At 47.8% G+C, this 24,928-nt stretch overlaps 6 protein-coding genes across 6 annotated transcripts; 2 read left to right on the forward strand and 4 right to left on the reverse strand.

The window, feature by feature from the left end:
• Positions 1-1,353: 1,353 nt before the first annotated feature.
• On the reverse strand, positions 1,354-7,491 carry AO090011000592 (putative cytosolic regulator Pianissimo; the record flags this gene model as incomplete). The annotated part of the gene is made up of 4 exons (XM_023233022.1): positions 1,354-1,725; positions 3,373-3,547; positions 3,623-5,697; positions 5,752-7,491. 4 exons carry the CDS (start codon positions 7,489-7,491, stop codon positions 1,354-1,356), a joined length of 4,362 nt encoding a protein of 1,453 aa, XP_023093566.1.
• Positions 7,492-8,226: 735 nt separating this feature from the next.
• AO090011000593 (cytochrome and DOMON domain-containing protein) lies at positions 8,227-10,011 on the reverse strand (the record flags this gene model as incomplete). The annotated part of the gene is made up of 3 exons (XM_023233023.1): positions 8,227-9,386; positions 9,766-9,812; positions 9,890-10,011. 3 exons carry the CDS (start codon positions 10,009-10,011, stop codon positions 8,227-8,229), a joined length of 1,329 nt encoding a protein of 442 aa, XP_023093567.1.
• A 3,490-nt stretch (positions 10,012-13,501) lies between these two features.
• AO090011000595 (prephenate dehydrogenase (NADP(+))) lies at positions 13,502-15,541 on the reverse strand (the record flags this gene model as incomplete). The annotated part of the gene is made up of 7 exons (XM_001826151.3): positions 13,502-13,654; positions 13,780-13,911; positions 13,980-14,579; positions 14,633-14,781; positions 14,841-14,952; positions 15,003-15,063; positions 15,447-15,541. 7 exons carry the CDS (start codon positions 15,539-15,541, stop codon positions 13,502-13,504), a joined length of 1,302 nt encoding a protein of 433 aa, XP_001826203.1.
• A 442-nt stretch (positions 15,542-15,983) lies between these two features.
• On the forward strand, positions 15,984-16,674 carry AO090011000596 (40S ribosomal protein uS11; the record flags this gene model as incomplete). The annotated part of the gene is made up of 4 exons (XM_001826152.3): positions 15,984-16,050; positions 16,110-16,182; positions 16,304-16,464; positions 16,523-16,674. The coding sequence occupies 4 exons, from the start codon at positions 15,984-15,986 to the stop codon at positions 16,672-16,674; spliced, it is 453 nt and encodes a 150-aa protein (XP_001826204.1).
• A 737-nt stretch (positions 16,675-17,411) lies between these two features.
• On the forward strand, positions 17,412-18,782 carry AO090011000597 (AAR2 splicing factor family protein; the record flags this gene model as incomplete). Its single annotated transcript, XM_023233024.1, has 1 exon — positions 17,412-18,782. One exon carries the CDS (start codon positions 17,412-17,414, stop codon positions 18,780-18,782), a length of 1,371 nt encoding a protein of 456 aa, XP_023093568.1.
• A 256-nt stretch (positions 18,783-19,038) lies between these two features.
• Positions 19,039-21,830, reverse strand: AO090011000598 (branched-chain amino acid aminotransferase, cytosolic; the record flags this gene model as incomplete). The annotated part of the gene is made up of 4 exons (XM_023233025.1): positions 19,039-19,224; positions 19,281-19,885; positions 19,939-20,325; positions 21,734-21,830. 4 exons carry the CDS (start codon positions 21,828-21,830, stop codon positions 19,039-19,041), a joined length of 1,275 nt encoding a protein of 424 aa, XP_023093569.1.
• Between the last annotated feature and the right edge of the window lie 3,098 nt (positions 21,831-24,928).

Raw genomic sequence — 24,928 nt, forward strand, 5'->3', positions numbered from 1 at the left:
CTTCTGGCCGTCTTGCATATCATCTGCATGCCTTCTGCTGTGTTGGTCACTCATAGGATGGAAGTGATCGAGCTCAGCTCTCGGATGGAGAAGAGCGTAACCACTTTCTGATAGTATCAAGTACTTTATCAGGAAAAGGGGGGTTTTATCAAGAGGTTAAGTTAGTTTGTTGATCGCGCCTGCAGAAGTAATGTGGGGTGACGTTGTGATATGTCTTGAGGAAAGCACGAGACTTCCAGCTTTTCTTGCTACATGCTTTCTTCTGTCTCGCTTCCCAATTCTTACTCACTCACTCACTGTTCCTGTCACTTTTCTCTCATTTTAAGTTTGACCGGTTCAATCAGTCTTTATTATTTAGTCTCGCACAAGGTAAGCCTTCTTTCTACTGTTCTCGGCCCACCTTGTACTAAAACGAAATCAGGTTGTAGGCAGAGAATCGGCTACCATGTCTTCTTCATTTATTACTGTTGAAAAACGTCACTTTGAATCTTTACTACAGAGGTGAGCATCGGGACATTTTCTCTCTTTCTAAAGGCTTTCTTTTGTACTTTGTAACTTCGCGCATATTAGCGCTTTTGGTCGCTCTATACGGACTCGCCTTCCTCCTCTTTTTCTTTTTCCCTTTCCCCCCTGAGTTTAACTTGTGAACTTCGATACGGTCATTTTATACAATTACTAATGTCATGTTTTGATAGAGCAGAAGCTGTGAGTCTAATAACCTATGCTTTGCATTGTAGTGATCCTCTATTCATTCTTGGGGCCACAAACCCAAAACAGCATTCGTCCCAGGAAAACAAAAGCTCTGCGAACTCAGATTCAGTGACCATCTCAAACTCAGAGTACCAAGGTCTGGTGAGTACTGTCAAGAAGGCTTTCACATCCCCTGATAGTAAAGGCAGAGATTCGGCGAGCTGACATTGAATCAGCTTGCAGTATCAACTCAGTTCGGTACGTTTTTTACTCATGTCTGCATAGCACAACACTCATTTCTGACTGAATGACCGCAGCAAAGCTAAAGAAGTCCCTTTTGAATGGCGGTTTGTCCCAGGAAACTCTCGATGTCAGGTTACACTTCTCGTCGGCGTCATCGTTTTGCTAACCTCGTTACCTAGATATTGATATACGGTTCACCACCTCTATCCGATAATCAGAATAGCAGCAAGGTGTGCACTGAAAGCTCCTTAAAATGCAAGAAAACTCCATCACCTACAAGAGCAAATCTATCCAACGACCACAAGCGTTGGGAAAGCTACGATGATGATGATGAAGAAGAAGAAGAAGAAGAAGAAGAAGAAGAAGAGGGTGTCTTGCTAGCTTCCCAAGATAGTGATAGGGATGATTACGAAGACTCCTCTAGAAGCTCAGAGTCGTCGATAGCTTCAACCCCTCAGCGAACCATTCTGCTCCGTGGCCTTCCTGATCGTGCAACTCACAGAGATCTTGTTGAAGCCATAAAGGGCGGCGCCCTTCTTCATGTTCACCTTCGAACGCGAGAGCGCATGGCCAGCATTTCGTTCGTTGAGGAGGCAAACGCACAGGAATTCTATCAGCATGCAAAAAGTCACGGGGTCTGCATTGCTGGAAAGCGTGTACGTCGCCCAACCCCAAGGCAATCGATATGTTTAACATTGAGGACAGGTGGAAATCTCTTGGAATGACCGACAGTTCTACCTCCCTCCTTTCGTCAGGGCTAAGATCAACACCGGAGCTTCTCGCAATCTTGTCCTATACAATGTGCACCCAAACGTCACGGAATGGCTTATCCGGAAGGACCTCGACCACATCCATAACCTCATTGTCATCACAGTCAAATTTAAGAATGGAAACGCTTACATTTCCACGAATTCCGTTCATAATGCATTGTTTGCACGCTCTTGCATGATGTCTCGACTCACATATAAGGGGATGAGGATTGCATTTTATCCGGATGAATGTGCCGAGCCTCTGTCCAAGCTTACCAATGGCTTGAAGAAAGAGTCACAGGTGCCTTCCAAGAAGTCTGTTTCGGCTCTCAACCGGTTCCAGCTCCTTTCTCTTGACGGGGCTGAGGAAGATGAAACCGATCATGATCACGGTCAAGTCGGATTGGACAGTTACCGGCAGAATACTGCACTGAAGGTGCAGTATTAAGGGAACCACCTGGGGAGGGGGGTGATACTTGATGGAGATCCAACTATGTCAGTTGAACTAACACGTTAGGAAGTATTACTAAACAGTTGGTATAGGTCAGATTTTTAGTGGTAGCAAGGTGCTAGAAAGTCAGTTCTAATATTCTGAATAAGATTCCCAATCACAAGATGTAGTGTCTTACACCATACAAGCCTAAATTTAGGAGAAGTCTTATAAGCATATCTGGTGGGCGGATGAGTTAGCAAGTCACACTGGTTGAGCATAACGGACAGCTTTACTGGGAAGTGGAACGAAACAAGAACAGGGAAAAGATAAGTAGTTTTCCACATACATAGATACTCATGTTGTATGTACAATACAATGAGACCAAGACAGCCATCCAATTTTAGAGTCCATAAAGAATCACAACCAAAGGTCCTCTTCACAAAATTTGTCTCCTTGGCTGGTTTGCTCCCTCTCTTTCTTTTTCTTCCTCCGCTGAACAACCTAAGAAAGGCTAGTGAAAGCAAGACCGACAAGTAAGTAGGAAGCAAGTCATGAAAATAAAAGAAAGGAAGGAAGGAAGGAAGGAAGGAAGGAAGGAAGAAAGAAAGAAAGAAAGAAAGAAAGAAAGAAAGAAAGAAAGAAAGAAAGAAAGAAAGAAAGAAAGAAAGAAAGAAAGAAAGAAAGAAAGAAAGAAAGAAAGAAAGAAAGAAAGAAAGAAAGAAAGAAAGAAAGAAAGAAAGAAAGAAAGAAATCACATGCTAACATGCTTTCGTTTCTCGTAAGCCCAAAACCCATCCAACGCCATACCAAAACAGAGCACTAAAAATAGCTGCAATAAGCTGCTGAAGATCCAGATTCAGGGGTATGCATGCATGTATGTATATGATTTGTTGTTTCTATGATACTGTTGGGTATAACATAACTCTGACAGAGGAAGATGGAGAGGGCGAGGAAGAGTTACTAGTCGCCATATGACGCTGAGCGTCGGAGGAGATGAACGCTTTTGTGTGTGAGGTGGAAGATACTCGGTCTGGTACTCTTGACCTCGTAATGTAGGAGCGTCTGACCGCGCAAGTGTCTTGTCCCAGGTTTTTTTCACAATGGTACCGCCCGCTGAAGGATGGCTCCCGAAGGTTTTGCGGGATAGATGAACGAGGTAGGTGAAGTTACGTCAGTTTTATACTGTAAGTTGAATATGAGGGACTGAAAAAGCTAATGCGTTCATTTTGCTCAGCCAGATTCCTGGGAGGAGGCTACTTCCGAGTCGGTGTCGGAGTCGTCTTCCATTACTATTCGTCGCATGACGCTTTTATCGAATAAGTCCAGGGCGAAGCGTCGGGCAGGGAGGCGGAAGTGATGGCTTTCGAGGATGCTGAGGGTTTTGCGGAATAGGTGTGGTTGGTGGAATCGTTCAGGCTGCTTTGACTTTATGCTATAGGTTGATAGTCGTGGTTAGTGGGATTATTCTGTATTATATGGCATGATATGAGAACGACGCATTATGTACCTATGAAGATCCGCCGCCGCTCGCTTGGATAGGACGGTGTTACCCATGTCAACAATGAGCTTTAGGATTTTCTGGTTGGTGGAATCTGGATCGGTGGTAGCTTCCTTGAACTTGTCTTGAGATATGCGTTTGGATTCCCGGTTTCGAGAATGTGAAGGGAAGTCCACCTGGAAAAGAGGGGAGCTGTTAGTGACTGCTTGTAGTATTCTTCGAATAGTTACTAGTGTTGAACATACCAGAAACAGTTTTTTGAAATCAGTGGGGAGGCACAGGCCTAGAGAATTTCCCTTCTGATCGAAAGCAGAGTCCCAACCAAAATCCCTCAGTACCCTGAGACCATGTCGACTGCGGGAGATCAAACCAAGGACAAAGAATGCGGTTCCCCTCATCGTTAGAACCTCAGCACTTTCAGCGATCTTAACTATGCGCTCGACGATATCTGGCTCGAGGAACGGGGCGCCTAATTCCATGGAGCCAACGTTCCCAACGGCCCAAAGACAGCCCTTGACTTTGAGCAGAACCTCGGTGTCTTCCTCGTTCAGACTGAAATCGCGGATGGTCCAAGCAAACTCGCTAAAATGACCCGATTGCTCAAGAAGCTTGCAGCCCTCCGCTGTTCGAGCCAGCTCTCGGTAAAAATGCGGTGGGACCAGCCCGATGTCCTGCAGATCGACAAGATCTTCCGGAACGAAACTGCCTCTTCGCGGCTGATCGACGTAAGCTCGTGATAGAGCAGCTTCCACTAGACCCACATACGCATCGTTCCGGCCCAGAAACCAATCGTCCATTTCTTGCGTGATGTAGTCGAGTCCATCTAGATAGTGGTAGCCTACTGAGGTGGATAAGAAGCGCAAGAGCAGGGGTGCGCCAATCTCACCCAGGTGGTCTAGGGATGGCCTGCATTTGACCACAAACTCGAGATAGTCTCGATGGTTGCATGCTTCTTCGAGAATCTTCACAGCCATCTGGCATACAGACACGTCAGGATCGTACAGCTGAGTGACAAGAAGCTTGACAACCCAGTCTGCATTGCCTATGGCCATCTGTGGAGAGAGCGGAACATTCCCCACTGCGTATTTCCGGAGCAGCTTAGTCGCGAATATACGAATATCCTTCGAGCCCGTCGTGAGAGCCTTAGATAGCATAACTCTCAGATGGCTGTCCTGTGTGTAATCCATATTGCCCAAAAGAGTCTGTATGAGATCGTCTCGATCTCGCAGTTCAATAATATGGTAAAACATGTTGAGCATGTGCCACCGCTCCATCATAGCAAGCCCATTGGCATCGCCGGTCAATGTGCCTAGCAGGGCAAAATACCCCCCGCTCAATGTGTTAGCCATCTGTTCTCGTGAGAAGAGAGGCGATGAGGACGTCAGTCCGCTCATACGATCTACTTGAGCAAGGCATTCCGCAACCTGCCTAAGGAATTTGTTCTCAGCCAAATACTTTGTCCCCTCGGGAATGGAGACTAGGGTGCGCATCAGTGCGCAACCTGTTCGAACATAGCGTTGGTTTGGTTTGGTATTCGGAAGCATGGAGAATCTATACTTGAAAGGTCGATAAAATCCCATGAGTCGCTTCATGAACTTCGACCCTTTGATCGCCTCGTCTAGCCTCTTGGGGTTCGTCAGGGGTCCCTCGACTATGCGGTGGATAAGATCCCATTTCCACTTTAAGTAATTCACTGTGTTCAAGACATGCGTTTCTAGAATGGCATTGCGGAATTGAGTTTCATCCATTGTAGGGCTCAGTCTGTCTTTGCTCTGGTCACTCGACAGAAGAGAGGCGGAGATATCAACATCCACACTATATCGGCCGGCCCCATTCGAGAAACCAATAGAACGGGCCAAGGTTCTGTTTATGCTCTCGATCTGATAAATTGTGGCCATGGAAACATCATGGTTGTCAACATCAAATTTGATTGCAGCGGGCAATAAGTGTGGAAGGACCTGGAGTTTGGAGCTGATGTCCTGTGGCAGAGAGTGTTGGGCTAGCTTTAGAACTTCAGTCAGGAGCAATGTTGCTTTACGTCTGAGAGACTGATCCTCTTCATCCTCGATGAGCTCAGAGAGCGCCTATGTCTTTTAGCAAATAAAGCCGACACAAACAAAAGTCAAGAGGAGAAGTACCTTGGACAATCCTGCATCCACTAAGGTCGCGAGGATGAGAGTAGAGAAGTGTGCTGTTAAGTCAAATTTACTCTCATTGTCGTCGTAGTACCCACGGTATTGTTTTGTGTCTGTCTCTGACCGAAGATTTGAAACTCTGCCATAAGTTGTGAGCCGTCGACCCGCAAGAAAAGATGAAGACCACGACGGTGGCTTGATTCTTAGGGCGTCAAACAATAGCTCCATGATCAGATCTCTGGCCTGCGAATCGGGGTAGTGCAAAGATTCCAAGAGCGACTGTAAAGGTTTTCCACCATTCCTTGCGAGGACTACTAAGCCCGGCCACGTCTTGAGCATTGCCGATATAGCTTTAGCTGCAGACTTTAACCGGCCATTGCGAACACTATCGGCCAGTGAATCGGTAAAGGGTGCAAGAACAGCTTCGAGCTCGGTCCCTCCTCGCAGGTGTTTTCTACTTTGTGGAGTGTCAAGTACATGCAAAAAGCTGGCTATCAGAGACTCGGAAGCTCCGAATGTCCCTTCTGCTAGGGCATCATGCAATGTCGCAAAGCCACCAGCATAGGCAATGAGTTCTGGCTCTTTGACTAGAATTTCGGCGAGGGTCATGATCGAAATGTTTCTGAGGCGATCCTCGTAATGTTCAGCAACAGAGACAATAGTCCGCACTACCGCGCGCGAGATTTCACGCACACCATCCTTGACATCTAGAAAAGCCCTGACGAATTTCAAGGCTTGTTCACGCTCAATACTTGCTTTACTCTCTTTGACAAGAGACAAGATTACCAGCTCGTCTGTGTGTAATGAACGGATGATCTGGAGGGATTTTCGATCCGCAATGGCATAGCGAGTCAACCTGTAACCAGCTGCCACGACTTCCTTGTTGTCACTTAGAAGCATGACCTGAACGCGCAAACCGAAGACAGACCAGGCTAGGTCATACTTCAAGGTGGGGTGTCGTTTAAAGAGTTCAACAAGGCTATTTGCACGCTCAACATAGTAGTCTGGTGACATGCCCTCAATCTCCAGTGCCTGTAACGTCTCTGCAAGCACATATGTCGGTGACTCCATTTCCGCCTCTCCATCCTCCAGCTGACCCTCGTCCAACTCCACATTGCTGCGAGAGGGTGAACGCATGGAGCTACCCTGAAACAGAGACGATAGGCGACTCCGTGGAGGAGTGGACGGCGCCTGCGCACGTAGTAGTTCCTCCTCCAGTTCATGATGGAGTTCGGCGAGCTTTCGATTCGACGAGCTCAACTCCGATTCCACCTTTAATCTCTGCTCCTTTGTTTGTTTCGGGTTCTTGGCCAGCAATGCCTCGAGCATATTCTCCGTGCCTGTTTTAATTTTCATCTCCTTCGCAATCTTATTTCGGATCGCAGCCTGGCGCTCCTCGGTACTTGACAAGTCGTCGGGCTCGACGTTACTGCTTCCTCTTCGCCTGAACGTAGTATCGGGCCGCGGCGTTGTGCTCCGTGATGTTTTCATGCTTTTTAGCTCAGAGCTGAAGCTACCTGGCCCCCCGGACCCGGACGAAGGGGCCAACGACGGCGCTGCCCGAAAGCCGATGGTCGCACTACCTCCAGACTCCGATCGAGCATTTCTCCCCGACCTCGAAGCGACCCCCGGCCAACTGCCATCCACAGAGCCATCATCAAGACTGGAGTATGATCGCCCATCTCCCGCAGCACGATGCTGGGTCGACGTCGTCGAGAACGTTGAGTTATATCCGGACGCCATAGATCTCCATTTAGCCGTAACGGTATGCGTATCACCTGTCGCTAATGAGAAGAGGGGCGGAGGGCCGCATTGAGTTCGCCGAGGAAAGTTCGACTGCTACCGCTAGGACGGAAGATAGCTTCGTGGATATAGATCGAGCGCGCTTTGGATCGGTCGGGCTAAACAGCGGGTCCGATTGGAAGGGAGGGGGAGAGGAGTACGCTGCAGTCGCGGAGAGTTGCTTCAGTCGGAGGCCAGAGGAGGGGTTAGTCGGGACGTATGGAAATACGAGAAGAGGGTCACATGCACCACGGTACAGCAGATGACAGTTTCAATTCAGCAGCAAGTTCACGAAAGCCTCGATGGGAGATCTGAGCCCATCCCACTGGCGTTGGTTTCAGGTGGTCGTTGTCCGCTGACTAACCAGGCCCTATCAATGGCCTCAGGCTGCTATCGTACCGTATTATTTACATACAATTGTCCCAAAGGACACTTGATTCTTAGAGTCCTTTCCCTTCCATCCCATATACGTTCATACCTCGTATTCGAATTCTTGTGCGGCATACTATTTCTCAGGCAACACAGACTGCGTGTTATCCATACCTCCATTCAAGCCCCCTCGAGGCACTCCGACTATATATATTATACGGATAAGAGTTTGCATCTAAGGATTCCGGATATTTCATGAGATAAACATGTTTCTCAGTAATACCAAAGGCACTATAGCGACAAAAGCATCATACATGATTATGGAATTCACCACTTCTTCTCAGAGATACTGCTAGATTCAACAGATTTCGCTCGCGCACTGTCAAGCTTGTCACTAGCTTGCTCCAAATCCCTCCTGTTCTGGAAGAACTCAGTCTGCAAATTAGCGATGACAGCCTGCGATTTCTTCTTCTCCCTACGCCACATGACCACAAAGACATATAAGATGCATACTCCTCCGCAGACCATGCCGTATATTATCGGTGGAATTGGTGGGATATCCTCAGTATGCTGATACGCGTAGTAAAAACCCATTCCACCATTGACGATGCCAATGGCAGACAATAGGCGCCCGAACCAGCGGTGTAAGACACCGTAGATGGTGGTTCCCCCCGATCTTAGGAAATGCAGATGCTGCACAACCCCTATGACAGGTTGGATAAGGACGACAACACCGACCAAAACATAACCTATAGTCGGATGGTAGCCGTTGGACAGTTTGAGATCCATAGATACGGAGACTCCAAATCCAAGTCCAATCAATGCCACACAAGCTGCAATTATTTGCATAGGAGCATGCATCCACAGAACGGTGTGGCGAGAAGGGTATATTTGCAAGAGAAGCCCAAAGCCGGGGAACATCAGAACGAAAGCAATTGGCGTCATTACACCATGTGCAACACGTTTTCTGTAAAGCAAAGCATCATCAATCACATGCTGTTTTGAGAAAAGGGTGACATCGTGACGTGGGTATGTCATGTCGAGAAATGGATTCGTCGAATTGCCGCCAATGGCTTTGGTCATATTTAGGGTGAAGCTACCGTGAACATCATGCTTATGGATCTTCACAGCAACATCCGAGGACACCAATGGATATCCATGGCATATAGCCCAACCCCAAGAGCTAGAGCTTCCCATTAGGCTATCCCCGTTATCTAAGTGCATGCAGTTGTCGCAACGGATGTTTGCTGTTATCACACCGTCATGGATCCCAGAACCTTCAAGAAGATGGGCCTGGATATTGGGATCATAGAAGACGTCAAGATGACCAAATGCCTTTCGTGGCGAGAGAGTAATGCTGCCATCAGGCGAAGCGTAGATGAGAAAGATTCTCCCCCCTGCCATTCGCTCGCCCTGGCCGAGTGCTATCCATTTTGTATGAGACGGTGCGCTCAGTTGGAGATAGATAGTATCGTTGATATCAGATGCTGTATTCTCAGGTACGTTAAAGCTGTATGATACCCCCCCTCCTTTAGAGGGGATGTGAGTGATGATTTGACCCCATGTAGAGGAAACTGGTAGAAATCAGCCAATGCTCATCTTGCACGAACCGGTGACCTACCTAACATCAAGGCAAATGCCAAAAAGACAGGCAAAGGATAAAGCATTGACACTGCTAACTCGGAAACTCAACGGGATTCCTCAAATCAAGTCGATATACATAAGGGAAATGCGAGGAAAAGAAAAAGTACAAGTTTATATCCTACGGAAGACATAAATAGCTCATTCATTCATAGGATTTAACAAGAGCCAAAGCAGCCGTGCGGGGGCACACTACAGGGAATTACTTCATCAACGCTCACTTACTCCAATAATCTAAGAATGAAGTGAAAGCATGACTCGATAACGGTGCCCTAATCCGACTTTGGCGGTGGCTATACACTACTTCACCAGGGGCGTAACCAATACTAAACGAACCCTGGTGACTTACGCCCCTGTGTAATTAAGGTCAGACGTGAATCGAGGGGCTCGCGAGGCTAGAACCAACCCACCTTCACTTATGCAAAGCCAGCATCTGTATGCGATTCGCACAGAGTTGCTTGCTTTAACCATACCCGCAACAAATCAGATGATATTGCGGAACGGAAAGAATGAAAAACTGAGCCTCATCGTGTTGCTTTCAAGTGCAATACCAGGAGTTACATCGTGGCTTAACAGTTGGTGGAGACTACTTGACGCCCTCAGGCTGTAGGAGGACGACGAAAATGGTCGCGTGCCAGGACGGCAACAGCCATGTTACACTGCTAGTGAAAACTACCGCAGAAGTAGAGAAGACAATCAAGCGGTCTCAGACGTGTTCATATATTTCTAAACTTCTCAATGGAGGGAGGAAAGCAGTCATCATCAACCGAACTGTCAAGAGGATATCTTCGAACGTTAGTGCTATTATGTGACTGGACACCAATCTCTCGGGAACAATCTGTATGGACCACGTAGCCGTTAAATTCAAGACCGCTCAGGCAGGTTTCATGAATGTGTAGGACACAGCTGGTCTTACTCCAACATGACGCACGCTTAGACCTTCAAGCCAAATGGTTAATGTTCGAGAATCTATACTATGTCGGAGTGGGTAGAAACGGCCATTACGCTATCTAATTGGTTCGGAGAAAATATAAGGTAGCGGCCCGGGCCTCGATCAAACCCTAGAATATCGTCCTGTTTGGAACTGATAAAAGGCAGAGAAGAAGTTTTTCTACAACTCAGAGATCGCTCTGTGTGTAGTATGGAAATCTTACCTCGCTTTTGAGAGACTAAAATCAATCAAGATTTAATCCTGGTTCATCTGTCTATCCCGCCCCTGTTGTACTCTATAGACCCATTTGAAAGTAATCCATGCATAGCACGCTGCAAGGACTGGGGTGCTGGTTAAAATAGAACCTATAATAGAACAAAGGGTTTGTTGGGGAATGCCCAACCTAGAACTCTGAGCACACTGCAGTGCGACGGTGATATGTCTCCAGTGGCCATTACCGTTCATTTGCATCTAAGTGACGCCACCTATGAGTATCCGCTTCTATATTACTATTTACACTTTCTTGCTTTCTCACGCCTCTATCTGAGTACACCGATGCTTATACAATTCTATCCCGATGCTTCCGATCTTATGTCATCTTGTTAATGTTTGCCTTTCCCTTCCCTTCCCTGCTTATTTTGGGAGAGGGGTGGAACGTACTCAGTAGACGACCGGGACTACATATTAGCGCATAGAAACATTGCTACCATTCACCGGGAAACAGTGACTAGGAAGTAAGTCACCATCGGGTCCGGGTCAATTACATTGAGATCATTAGATGAAGTGTTTACATGTAGTTTATCGACATGTGAAGGCCTTTGCTTCGATTTACTGAGTCGGGAGAATATGCCCCGATGTTCCACCTTCTCTCGGAGTCATCATATGACAACTGTTTCTAGAAATCTCGTTTAATTTTCGAGAATATCTGGGGTTTGATCACACATACCCGAGTGCGGCCAAGGAACAACCCTTGCAATCATACGTAATCCCCCCCCCACCCCTACTAGTTAAAGATGTGAACGTTGAACCGTGGTCTAGCCTTATACGGGATTACAAAAAACACATTAAAGCTTGATAAGCAAGATCAGAACCTCTGATGACTCGCTAGTCGGTTTATGCACAGAAATCTTTTCTTTATAATAGCAAGTACGGTGTCAGATATGCCGTCTCCCTCGAAATGCCTTGGTTACTAAAGTGCGATCCTATGATTTGTGATTGAGCAAAAAGCTTCATATAGATCACCTTTACTGAGGGATTTACCTTGGCGACATTCAACTCGTAAATCTGTGATACCACAAAGCACATTCTGGCTTAGACCCGAGATATCTATAGGGTTACTTGCAGATACTCCTTGAACTACATAGCTATCAAATCACCTACCAGGCCACGGAGAATACCAACCTGAATGTTTGCATCTTCTCTAGGGTTGCACTAGCGCCATCTGGCTGTAACAGTCACTGAACTAGTAGACTGGTTCAGCATACACCCTTCAACAACTGAGACTAACTTCACAGGTCACCATGATGGTCATTTTATAGCTCCAACAATGTATGCCCATTGTACAGAATTTTGTAGGATATCATATTAGAAGAATACTAGAAGGTCAGCAAGTACAGATTAGATCGTATATCGAGCATAGAATTCCCTGTCACTACTTCCCAAAAAGAAAATTGGTAGGAGTATAATTTGCTATACCTTCATCCCTTCCTAGCTTTGATCGGGGTAAAAAACAGATTTACCAATGATTATTGTTGTTTTCAATAGTATACAGTGTCACCTCTCTGTGAAACGAACATTGCGGTGAGTTCGTACTTCATATACCTCTGTCAGATCAGCATGAATTACGTTCGGCATACTACCCCCAGGCATCAAGCGTAGAAAGTTCATCGACCGTTCTCAGCTTCCGGGTCGCTGCTCTACATACCTTATTGTATTGTCATGACGCCTTTCATCCATAGCTACCTGTTTTGAGAATATAAGAGAGCGCCCTATGTTTCCTTTAACATACCAGATCTTCAGTGTAGCCTGCAAAATGCAATCAAAAGGAACTTTCAATGCAGGCATTGCCCTCCTCAAAAGAAGCATGTGCAAGCAGCCGACTACAGTTGTCGTGCAGTGCTCTCCACACCGACAAAAGCAATAACAGCGACCTCATAGGTCGACACTTCGAGAGAGTTGGACCTGGTATTACCCATCTACCTGAACCCATTTACGAGGTTGCCAGGATCTAACTCTCTTCAAGCACCAATGGCAGATGCTTCACCAGCGACTCTGATATCCTCCGGCGACAACCCAGCACCAGACACTCGAGTCACGCTTGCACGTTAGAGTAACACGGCTACCGGGTGAGATGCTCGTTAATATTATCACTCACGTGGTTGCGCCATATACTCGCAAGAAGCAGCATAAGTGCATTCTCCAAGTTGATGATACGGATATGTGTGATGGTATGTCTGGAGGGGGTAAGGGTGGTTGTGATTCTAAGGCCCTGTTGTTGCTGGGATGATCCGTGTTAGTATCTTTACTTGTCGAGGTTGCGCAAGCCCAGGATTCACTGATAGCAGGTTGGATTCGCTCGTCGAAGCACGTGCATTGAAGGGAAGTTATCGTGAGTGTTAGGCATACAATGCATCTTTATAATGCGTACTAGGCAACTTGACGTCTTGTCGTACCAGTGGTTGCGGGATGTTAAGCTCAAGAAGATGATAAACACTCTTTCATATAGGTAGGTTGCGCATATATCAGGGGTTATGCTACCGGATAAGGGAATTTGCAACGCAGGCATTTGTTGGAAAGTTTTGGGTTTCACTTGAAGGCCGCTATCATACTCTAGGTAATTGCCGGCTGTTGTATCTTCAAAAACCCAGCAATATGCCATATGTCTGAGTAGTACTTAAGGAAATATGCCATATCGGCCTTCATGCTAAACCTAGAATGTTGATATCGTGAAGATTCTCATCCATCCATTTCCCGCCCTTGGCTTCTTTTGCATCATGGTATTATTTATCGTTATCTCTCCTTCTCCAGGTTCTAGTTGCTCTTCGTCTTCTCAAGGATAGTTTTCATCATTTCATTGCCTAGTTTGACGGCATCGGGGAAACGAGGAGCAAAGTATCCCTGGATCCGCTCGAACCGATCGCGGTAGGACTCGAAATCACCAAATGAAACACAGTCTGACCATGCCTGTATTTTCCGAATCATGTTAGTGCTTCGTAATGGAATGCATCTGTTATACTTTATAAAGAAAAGGGAAAAAGAAGAAGTTCGAGCACTGCTCCGAGGGTAAAATGCAACTAGATATAACTTACCCGAGCCGCAAATGTAAATTCTAAATCGTCAGAGCGGAATGTCTTGTCATCAACGGCAGTATCCAATGCCTCCTCAAGCAGATCAGGACTGCGGAAGAGGTATTCAGTGACTCCCAGCCAAAGACGGAAGAGCTATATAAGCATTGCAGCGGTCAGCGAATGATCCACGCATGCACCAAGTGATCTATATTGGTACTCACAGGCGTAGAACAAATCATATGGTCATAAGGGACAATTCCAAGCTTTGACCAACAATCCACAATTGCGAGCAAACTAAGGTGACTGTTAGGAGGCGACGCCTCACGAGGTCCCTTTGAGAGCGAGAACCGGTCAAGAACCTCGTCTTTCAATAACAAGTCCTGTCCCTCCGTGCCCTCTTTGAAGACGGCTGCGCCTGCAGCCTTGACACGCTGTTTAAGCTCCTCCCGGCGACCCTCGATCATCAGCTTGTACAGGTCCGTCACTGATTCAGCATACTGTCTGATCTGTTCCTTCGCGCTTGGGTTGAGAATGGCCAAGCCAGCATAGACATGCCATTTGTTGGAATAGATGCGCAAAGTGATGTTGATCTTCACGTTCTCGATTCCTCCTACCCAGCGAGATATCTCCCATGGAAACTGATTATTCGCCCGCCACGCAGTGCCCATGCTCAGGAAAGCCGCATGTGTAACAGCTTGCGTATCTGCAGTGATTCGGTCGTGCATCTCGCCAGTGAGGTAGACAAACTTGGATTCGAAGCATGACAGTACATTTTCGACGAATCGGAGACTCTCGTCCGACGCGCGGTGCTGTATCAATACCTGGAACAATACATTATCATCGGTACAAGCTGGTAGTGATCTGCGTATCATACCAGTGGTTGAGCTTTCGGGTTGACTTTAGGGCCATGGAGCGAATGGCAGGATACAATTTCTACATCCGAAGGGAGATGCTTCTCGAACGCGGCCAGCTCTGGGGCCTTGCAAGAGGTCTGGCCACCGACAATCGCACCGACCTTGGTAGCTGTGTCAACAGGTCAGACACTGCTCGAAAATAGGCAGTGGTGGTTTGGCTAGACATACATGGGCCATATTCCGCCACTACCTTGTCGATAACTCCAGCCTCTACACTGTATATAATAAAGTCGCTTATTCTTGAAACCAGGTGCCCATTCGGGTAAATTGTGACACCTTGCTATATACGATGAGTCTAGGGACAGCATGAGCTGTGATCGATAGACGTACTTGAGAAGCAAATTCAGATTTCAGGCTCTCAAAACTATCAGGTTTGTCACATGCATTTATCCTTGAAAAGAGTATTCTTGTTAGTAACTAAGGCGTGTCTATGAGCTATAGAAGCGATATACTGCAATAATCTTGAGATAACAAGTTAGCCCATAATCATGAAAGGTTCAACTTGCAACACGGTGAATGAGAAATTTTTGAATCAGACAAAAAGATATAGGTAGCTGAGATTTTACATCATTGACAGTCCAGCAGTACAACCATATTCCAGAATGGCGATACGGCGCACAACTGGACCATGCTCGAGCCAAATGCACTCAAGTCATCATTCAAAACAGGAAGCGCGAAAACTGCTGGGAGAAAAGAAAAGGGTAGTCTTACCTATTACGCGAGAACAGTGTGCAAAGCACTGACAAAGACCGAAAAGATGCTGGGAGATATTACCTCCACCCTGCCATGCTCAGGCGCTGAGCATACATCTTGCCCATGTCACCCATGCCGATGATACCAATCATGGCATCTTCCTTAGTAAAACCCATCTTGAACTGGCAACACCAAGTTCAATTGACTATGATATGGTCGACTCAGATTATCTTCCAGCCAGAGCAATTAACACAACATCAAATCGTTGCACTCGTCGCTGTCCTTCCGAAACACAGAAGTGCGTGTGAAGAAGAAAAAAATGAGAGCTGTCAGCAGGAAAGGAGGGAATTTATGCGGAAATCCACCGCTTCGTCGGCCCGACTGTTTGCCGAGACTTCCCCACCACTGCTACGGACTGTCAAGTAAGATGCTAAGAACATTTAGTGCCTGAGGCCTCGACTCGCTTGATCTCCGCCGAGATTCAACATTCATCCAATCAGCGTCAACAAAGGGACCGTAGGGCACACACCATCCATTTTCCCTATCCAAGTCAATTGAAGGATCCGTTTTCCTTCCTTCTCTTTTCCATATTCCATACCACAGTCCAGCACGACAACAATGGCCCCCAAGCAGAAGACCGCTGCCGCTAAGGAGAACGTCACTCTCGGCCCTCTGGCCGGAGATGGTATGTATAATCTCGAAACCTATAATATATGCGCATATCTAATAGGAATGGGGTTGCAGGCAAGCTCGTTTTCGGCGTTGCCCGTATCTTCGCCTCCTTCAACGATACCTTCGTCCACGTCACCGATCTGAGGTTCGTCGCACCATCTTTCCTACGATTTTCCCGTTCATGCGAGATTCCCCTAGAAAGATCGATGTGCCGGAGATGGATTATGAAATACAAAAGAAACAGCGGGCTAACACTTTGGTTATAGTGGTCGCGAAACCATCTGCCGTGTCACCGGTGGTATGAAGGTCAAGGCTGACCGTGACGAGTCTTCTCCTTACGCTGCCATGTTGGCTGCTCAGGATGTTGCTGCCCGTTGCAAGGAGCTCGGTATCAACGCTCTCCACATCAAGATCCGTGCTACCGGTGGTATGTAGCGATATTAGATCTCACGGAAGACAATCACCAGTTGGCTAACGCTCTATAGGTAACGGTACCAAGACCCCCGGTCCCGGTGCTCAGTCCGCCCTCCGTGCTCTTGCCCGTTCCGGCATGAGAATCGGCCGTATCGAGGACGTCACCCCCACTCCCTCCGACTCTACTCGTCGCAAGGGTGGTCGCCGTGGTCGTCGTCTCTAGATATGTGCGAGCGTATCTTCTCCAACTTGTGCAAGTTTCTTGCCTGGCTGGATGGGAGGCTATCAGCAGAGTACTCTGCCTGCGGATGTGGATGGAATAAACGCGAAGAACGGCCTTTATCGCCTGGTCTTCAATTTTTTTCATATCCAAAAAAGTTTCTACTTGGTTTTGGGCATCAGTAGTCTCTGAAATAGCAGCTACGTTTCGTCAATATACCTCGACTAGAACCGTATACCTTGTTATATTCATTCGTAAAAATCTCGTAGTGACATTACATAACTTTTTGAAGCAATCTATGACCAATAAAATAACTCGGGACATAGCAGTTGTACCTTAAATACAGCAGCGCCGACATTTTACGTCTGTAGATTAATATGCCGGGAGAATTTAATCAAATATTCAGATAAGGACAGCTCCGGAAGCTTATCGATGATCAACACCGAATCCTTTGCGCTCCGCGGCAAAATTTATTCCAGTGTCTCTACCAGTTGACTACAATCCTAAACAAATGATCTAACTTACTTACTACGCGTGTTACCTGGTGAAGAATTAGTTACGGGAAAAGCCTAGGGAGAACCACCCCAGCAGCTTGAAAAAGCATACCACAGCGACAGCTCCGTCATCGAATGTCTTACGAACAACTCTAGGAATCAGCACAGCTATATATCGCCGATTCAGCTTACTTCATTCTTCATATCTCCGGAACAATTACACGCAGCTCCATCGACAATTAAGCTATGGCTTCCGTGACTCCCTCCCCCACCATCCTCGTACCCCACCTTCCACCGAAGACGCTGGTCGGCATCGACCTCATTACCTTCACATCAACACCGAATTTCCATGGAATCCGCGATTTACCTACTGGATGGCATTTTCTCTACACAGGAGCAACAGAAAGTTTGTCGTTGAGAAGTGGCGGATGGTTTTACGTCGGCGATATCAGCGCAGCCGGATCCACGAACGATGGTGCCCTGATTCCAGCTCCGCGAGGGAACCTGGGACCCGATGTGATCATATGGAAGTGGGATATAGACACAGAGACGCTGGCTCCTCTACGTGCATGCGATGATGCAGATAAGCAGGAGGCAATGCGCCACAAGGCGAACTTGGCTGCCGTTTGGCAAAGTGGAGGATTATTCCGCTACCGCAGTCGCGTACCCCCCTCATCTCAGGATCGAGCTCAGTCGCGGGATGTCGACGATGACGAGAATGAAGAGGAAGGTCGTCAAGATTGGGAGGGCCTTACGAACCGGTTGTCACCTAGGCTTTTGAAGCGCATTATTGGGGACCCTGAGGAAGATGTCGATGGTCGGCCTCGATGGATGGTTACTTCAGCGAGTACAGCACAGAAGGATAGTGAGAGTATACCCGGGATTCCTGAACCAGGTCAGGACTCTGATAGACTAGCGGATGTCATCGGGGAGCAAGAGAGCGAGTTTTCTTTCCTTCATATTGATCTTAAGAAGACTTGGAGGGAAGGGGCTATTGGACGTGAGAGGACAGAGGCTGCCCAGGACCGTTCGTGGGCGCTGGGGGATCTCATACAGCAGGTATCCAATGCAGATCAGGGAACGAGTGAGATTGATGAGCAGCTTGGGGAAGCACAGATCCTGGGTGAACTACAGTTTACCTTCTTGATGGTCTTGACATTGATGAATTTCTCGTGTCTTCAGCAGTGGAAGAGGCTACTGGGCTTGATACTTACGTGTCAAAGAGCCATAAAAGAGAGAGAGCAGTTCATAAGTAATGTGCTACGGTTGCTCTTGGTACAGCTTCGGCGATGCGATGATATTGAAGGAGGTTTCTTTGATCTAGATGGGGAAGAAGGCGGGGAGTTTCTACGAAAGCTGCTTATGAAATTTAGAACATCTCTCTATGAGGTCATCGAGGACGCAGGGACCTTGGTGAAGGAAGATTTTAAGGCACTGGAAAGTTGGGTGAAAACTGAATACGATTGGGAGCTCAATCATGGGGCTTTTGTACGGAGAGGCATGCTTCAGCTGGAGGATGGAGAGCAGGTTGAAATGGACATGCCTGATGACGAAGACGACGAGATGGGAGAGTACGCCCCTGTGGTGGTAGATTTGGGCGAAGGCAACACGATGTAATGATAATGGAATATGGTGATTAGAAAAAAGCAGTGTCAATTTCAAGATATTGTGCTTCTCTCGATATTGGAGAAACTATATTAAAGCAAAGGCAAAGCCATAAAATGAACGCTCAATTGAAATCTATGATCTATGCAAGGATCTTTGACCCCGTGACATGCAGGTCATTTATCATGTATGTACAATGCAACCAACCCCACCTCAAGCTCTCATTATTGTATTCCTCAGGTCCATCATCAGAACTTTTGAGTCTCCCTTATTTTTCGCTCTCCCCCTCAATGATGTAAGACCATTCGTCATTCTCCTTACCATCCTTACCGTACATGATGGCCTCCAACCAAGACTTGATCTGGACTGCATATCCTCCACGGGCTGCACCAGCCTCCAGCATGTCCATATCGACGTCACCATTCCGGATAAGCTTAACTGGCGTAACGAAGAACTGCCCTATTGTTAGCATGTGATTGTTAAAAAAATGATTGGTATAGTGTAACTTACGGCAGTGCCGCAGACGAAAGCTTCGATGATGCGGCCCTCCTTCCAAGCCTGTTCGACCTCGCTAATAGTGAAGTCTCTCTCAACAACCTCAACTGGGGCAAGGGAACCAGTAGGCTTTGACAGCTCTGTGCGTGCCAATTGGAGGACACTACGGCGAGTAACACCGGGAAGAATCAACTGGTTTTCCAGGGGAGCGGTGACGAGCTCGATCTTTCCTGTTTCCTTGTTCTCCCAAACAATGAAGAAGTTGCTAGCACCGGCCTCAGTTACCTGACGGTCCTGACCAAACAACCAAAGAATCTGATCAAAGCCAATGGCTTGAGCTTTACCGTGCGCAACCAACGAAGGACCGTAGTTCGCTCCGAGCTTTGCATAGCCGAAACCACCGGGCCAGGCACGGATAGTATCAGGTGTAGAAGCAAGAAGCTTCAATCCGGGTTTAGTGCCTTCTTCAGGCTTCTTCAGCTTGGATGGGTCGGGCCATGGCACGGCAATGATGAAAAGGAGAGCTTCCTTGGGAGTCTGAACACCCAGATGAGGGCCGCTACCAATCATTGTGGGACGGAGATAGAGGAAACGACCGGGTTGGTCCTTGGGGAGCCAGCCTACAGGTAATTGGGTCAGCTGAGATAACAATTACTAGCACGGGGTGACATACGTGGTCCATCGATCTGCATCAACTTAGCGATGAGAACCTTCAGCTCCTCATACCGGAAGCTGGGCAAAGAGGCTCGTTGAGCACTCGAGAGCAATCTCTCTCCATTGCAATCCGGGCGGAACAGGCGCAGTTTGCCATCATATCCTCTGTACACCTTCATACCCTCAAAGCATTCAGTGGCATAGTGCAAGCAAGAAGCCGTGGGAGGGATGCTAAGATTCTCAAAGGGCTTCACTTCGGGGGTCTCCCAGCCATTGGCCACGGTCCATCGGGCAGTGACCATATGGTCAGTACAGTACGAATGGCTCAATTCCTCGGGCGAGCCCGGTTCAGGAACCGGGCGGAGATTTGTCGACCGAGTGATCTTGACCACAGAGGCATCAAGCTCTGCCACAGAGTGTGCAACGGAACCCATGATAGGTGTTTGTACAATTCAAGTGTCTGAACTTAGGTTTGAGGGATAAAGATCTGGCGTGGGTGAGGAGTTATAACCCGTGTGGTGTGAGTCACAAAACACTCGTGCGATTTCCTTAGGTGCGAGATCGGGGCAGGGCTCTGAAATCCGCAGGCTGTGGACAATGCGTGATACAAATACTGATTGGAACGAATATATACAGGAAAGAAGAATTTAATATCCCCCAATGACTTCTCTTAGCTTCTTTTTAAGGTTCAATGTCATAGGGCGCAAGAAAAGATTTTTTCCTTGGTTCCGACTCAATGTCCGGAACGTTGCCATCGATATCCGAGCTACCAGAGGGCCTTTCGCCCTGACACTGTCGGACAGGATTCAATTGTCGTTGACTACTGGGTCCGTACAGCAAATTGTCGAATGAGATTGCCCTTTTGATCGCACTTGGTCCCTCCCCGCTATCTTCTGTTCGCTTTTTTATGTGCAGAAAACGCTCTATTACCATATCAATCGCCCCACCGCCTTTACCCCTCTATCAGGAAGCCGATGCTAACCGGAGGCGGTGAAAACCGGGTCGTTATCGGCCTGGATTTGTTTCTACACTGAATGATGTGCTTCGAAATGAGAGTATACAAAAGGCGGAGACTTTGTAGAATGTCAAGTGGGAAAGTGGGAAATGCTGACACCTACTAAGGATGCACGGTCAGGCTTCTTCTGCAGGGGTGGCAAGGGCTGGAGGAACACAATTTAATGCCTTGGCATCATACCATACCGCGAATGGACCACATGGTGGCGGCTAAAAAAGAGATATACAATAGGGAGGCCGCGCTAAGGTAGCATAGTGTGTATTACCGAGTACATATATGTCGCTCTAGTTTAGCTTTAGTCCCTCGGCCGCGCGGACCGCTGGATACTAACTTAACATATAGAATGTGAGTACCTGTGAAATCGACGCTGAAAATGACCGCCAGTGAAGCCGTTCACGGCGTCATTTTCACATGGTGTTTCAGTGACCTGTTAAGACAAAGGAAACAGAAGGAAAACCATACACTATCACCATTCTTGCTTAAATACCTCTGGCATCCAAAGCAGCACGGAGAGTCTTCTGGAAATTGAAGACGTGCTCAGGTCCCAACATGGTGTAGTGAGCACCGCCGACCTCGTGGAAGCGGGGCTCGGAGCGGGCGATGTCCACCCACTTACGCAGGTGCTCGTTGCGCCATTGCTTCTTGGAGGAGGCAACGACTGCAAGCGAGATACAGTAGAAGACATCCATGCTGGTACTGGAGCCAGAGCGGTCATAATCGATGGCCATGCTCTGCAGGGCAAATGCGAGAGTAGCCCATTTATTCAGTGCCTCTGGTGACAGAGCAAGCTCGAACAGACGGTTCTGGTCGGCGTCTTCCATGACCTTAGCCATAGCCTGCTCTCGGGTTGCACCTTGCAGCTCTGCGGCGAGCTTACGAGCATGCGCTTCGGTCATCAGGTCCAGGAAGTAGGACAGGTGGAGGAGACGCTCTTTCCAGTCGAGCTGATGCATACGGCTCTTGATGTGAGGGGGGAGGTTGAAGGAGCCCAGGAAGCTGACCTTGTCGCCGTTGCTCTCGAGGACCTTGCCAACCTCGAAGGCAAGCATGGAACCATAAGAGTAGCCGGCCAAGGCTTATGGTCCCCCGGGCTGTTTCTTCTTAATAGCGGTGTGGTACTTGGAAACAACCTCGGCAATGGTCTGGAATGGCCGCTCGCTCTCATTGAAGCCACGAGCACGAGGGAGGTAGGAGAATCAGCGGTTGAAGCTAGGGGTCAGACCAGGGATCTTCGATTCGTCCAGGGCGGGTTCGATCTTGCGAGGGTTGTATTTGACACCATTGATAACCAAGACCTCTTTGGCACAACCCTGCAGAGTAAAGTAGCCGATCTCGTCAATAGAGCCCTTGTCTCCAGTTTTGGTCCACCCGTCACTGAGGAAGGACTCCTCGGTTGCAGTGACATTGTTGAAATGGCTCTTGAAGACGACAGGGCCGCTGATCTCGAGGTTGCCGACAACGCCAACCGGGACGGTCTCACTGTTGGATCCCTCGGTGATTCTAACCTTGATACCGGGCATGCAAGCACTGACAGAGGTGAACCCCAAGTTGCGCTCCTTGTCGTATGTCGGACACTTGGTGTTGAAGATGGAACCAGGAACAATGACATGGGCAGGGACACCGTAGTGGGATAGGAGCTGCGAAACGATATCATACGTCTTAACGACGTTAGCCTCACCCCCAGAGGCGATGTACCTCGGGCAGCTGAGGTCCCAATTGCGAGGATTGTTCTGCGCCTCCAGACCGTGAAGGGCAGCACGATGCTGCTCTTAAAGTCACCGTCGACGAGATCCTGGCAGCAGGAAACATCGACGCTAGGATCACTGTATCCAGCTCCTGTGGCTACTATGTTACAGGCTGTACGAATCACGGAGGTAGGCTTAGGGCTTTCCTGTCAGGATAGGAGGCATAGTTTATAAGAATACCGCCGCCTGTGCCAGTTCGTGATCCCTGTATTAACCCAACCTATAGCATCGTACCATGTCCAGTCTTACCTGTAATGCCCTTTTACGCCCAGGAATGGGTACCAATACGGTTGTTGGACCGACCAAATATATCTACAAAAATATATATAGCAGGCTCAGAAACACCTAAAGAACCCATATAGTATGCCATATACAAATAGACAACCCACCTAGACATTGTATTAGTATGTTGTATGTAAAATGGCTTGTGAATTAGAGCTTGGTGACATTTCTCCAGGACATCAAGATGGCTCAATTCACAAGATATCGAAATATCTCCGGGTGGCCACTCAGTAAGTCCGACACCCGAGTAACCGGTACCTGATCGACCAATAACGTCATGCCGAACCATATGACTAACGGCTGATCGATAATCAAATCCGCAAGAAACTCATTCACGTAGCATTTGTTTTCTACAAACACAATCTCACCCTTTGAATACCTTCGGTCCTGAAGATGTCTCGCTCGATGCTATCATCTGCTGCTCGCCAGTTATGGCGGCAGCGCTCCCCTCGCACAGGAGTTTCTGCCTTCCCATCCTCAAAACCCCGTTCGAGCATCTCCCCATCGTTCAGCGATTCTACCCCCCGCCGCTCGATATCATATGCCATCTGCGAGTCGAAGACAAACCGACTCACTTCCCCACGGAGATCCCTCCCCGCAATTGTGCGTCTTCAACAGCGTTGCGCCTTTTCGTCCACCTCTACCAGACCCGCCACCAAGGTTATACAGAACCCGAGAACCGGCGAAGATGGCAATCCACTGACGATTGAAATCTCGCCCCGCGCTGCAGAAGTACGTTAGTGACGCTCTTAACCCATTACATCTTGTGTTTTTAAAGCGTGGCGTGATCCGGCATAAGAGGGTTGGGCTGGACGGGAGTAGCTCCTGGTTGTGGCCGTTGATCCTGGAGTTTTGCGACTGAGCGGAGAGTGTACTCAGCGCTTTGGCGCTAAAACTCCTAATCAATTGTCTGATAAGTACATACGACCATAGGGTGTGGAAAACAGGGCTTCCCGTCCGCTCAGCCGTACTTAAGCCACACGCCGGGAGGTTAGTAGTTGGGTGGGTGACCACCAGCGAATCCCTCCTGTTGTATGTTTTTCTTTTTTAATTTTTAAATTATTTTCTTTTTTCTTTGGCACTTTGAACTCTTTAGGAGGGTCGTTTACAATAGTGCATATGATACTAATTGATTTCCCCAGCGTCTCCGCGAAGTCACCGATCCTACATCATCTCCATCTGTCCTTAAAGAGAACCCATACCACCATCTCCGTATCACAGTTACCAGCGGAGGATGCCACGGGTTCCAATATATGATGTCCCTGGAAGCCGCATCGAAGATCGACCCGGAAGAAGACACCGTCTTCGAGGCAGAATACTCCCCCGAGGAAGGATCGTCTGAGGCCGCCGGCCAGGCCAAGGTAGTCATGGACGAGCCCTCTTTGGAGCTCCTGTACGGAAGTACAGTGGACTATACAATGGAGTTGATCGGCAGTCAGTTCAAGATTGTCGATAACCCTCGGGCAACGAGTAACTGTGGCTGTGGAACTAGCTTCGATGTGACTGATTAAAAATGGGGCGAAGGCATCTTGTATTTGTATATTATACTTTTGCATCTGGAGATAGAGTAATTTTTACTATACCCCCCCTTCTCCCTTCTCCCTTCTCCTTATCTTCCCCGCTCTTTCTTTTTCTTTAACGGTGTTGGCGGGGTTTAGAGTGAATTGGAAAAATGTCATCATCTATTTCATCATGCGAATTCCTACCACATTTGTCCTCTGCTATCTAGCGTGTTGTTGTGCATGTTATGTTATGCACAGATCAAACATGTCGAACATGAATAGTAAGCAAACCAAGTATAGTTAAGCATCGAATACGCCCCAAACAAGCCTCGAGACTTTTGTAACCACCCCAAACCCGTAATCAGAGTAGAGTCCAAGGTTGCAACCCTGATGAAAACATGGACAACGAAATGTAAAACATAAAAAAGGGAAAGGGTAAAACAAGGGAAACAAAAGATAATTCAT

Source organism: Aspergillus oryzae, chromosome 7 (genome assembly GCF_000184455.2).
Source record: "Aspergillus oryzae RIB40 DNA, chromosome 7".
NCBI lineage: Eukaryota > Fungi > Ascomycota > Eurotiomycetes > Eurotiales > Aspergillaceae > Aspergillus > Aspergillus oryzae.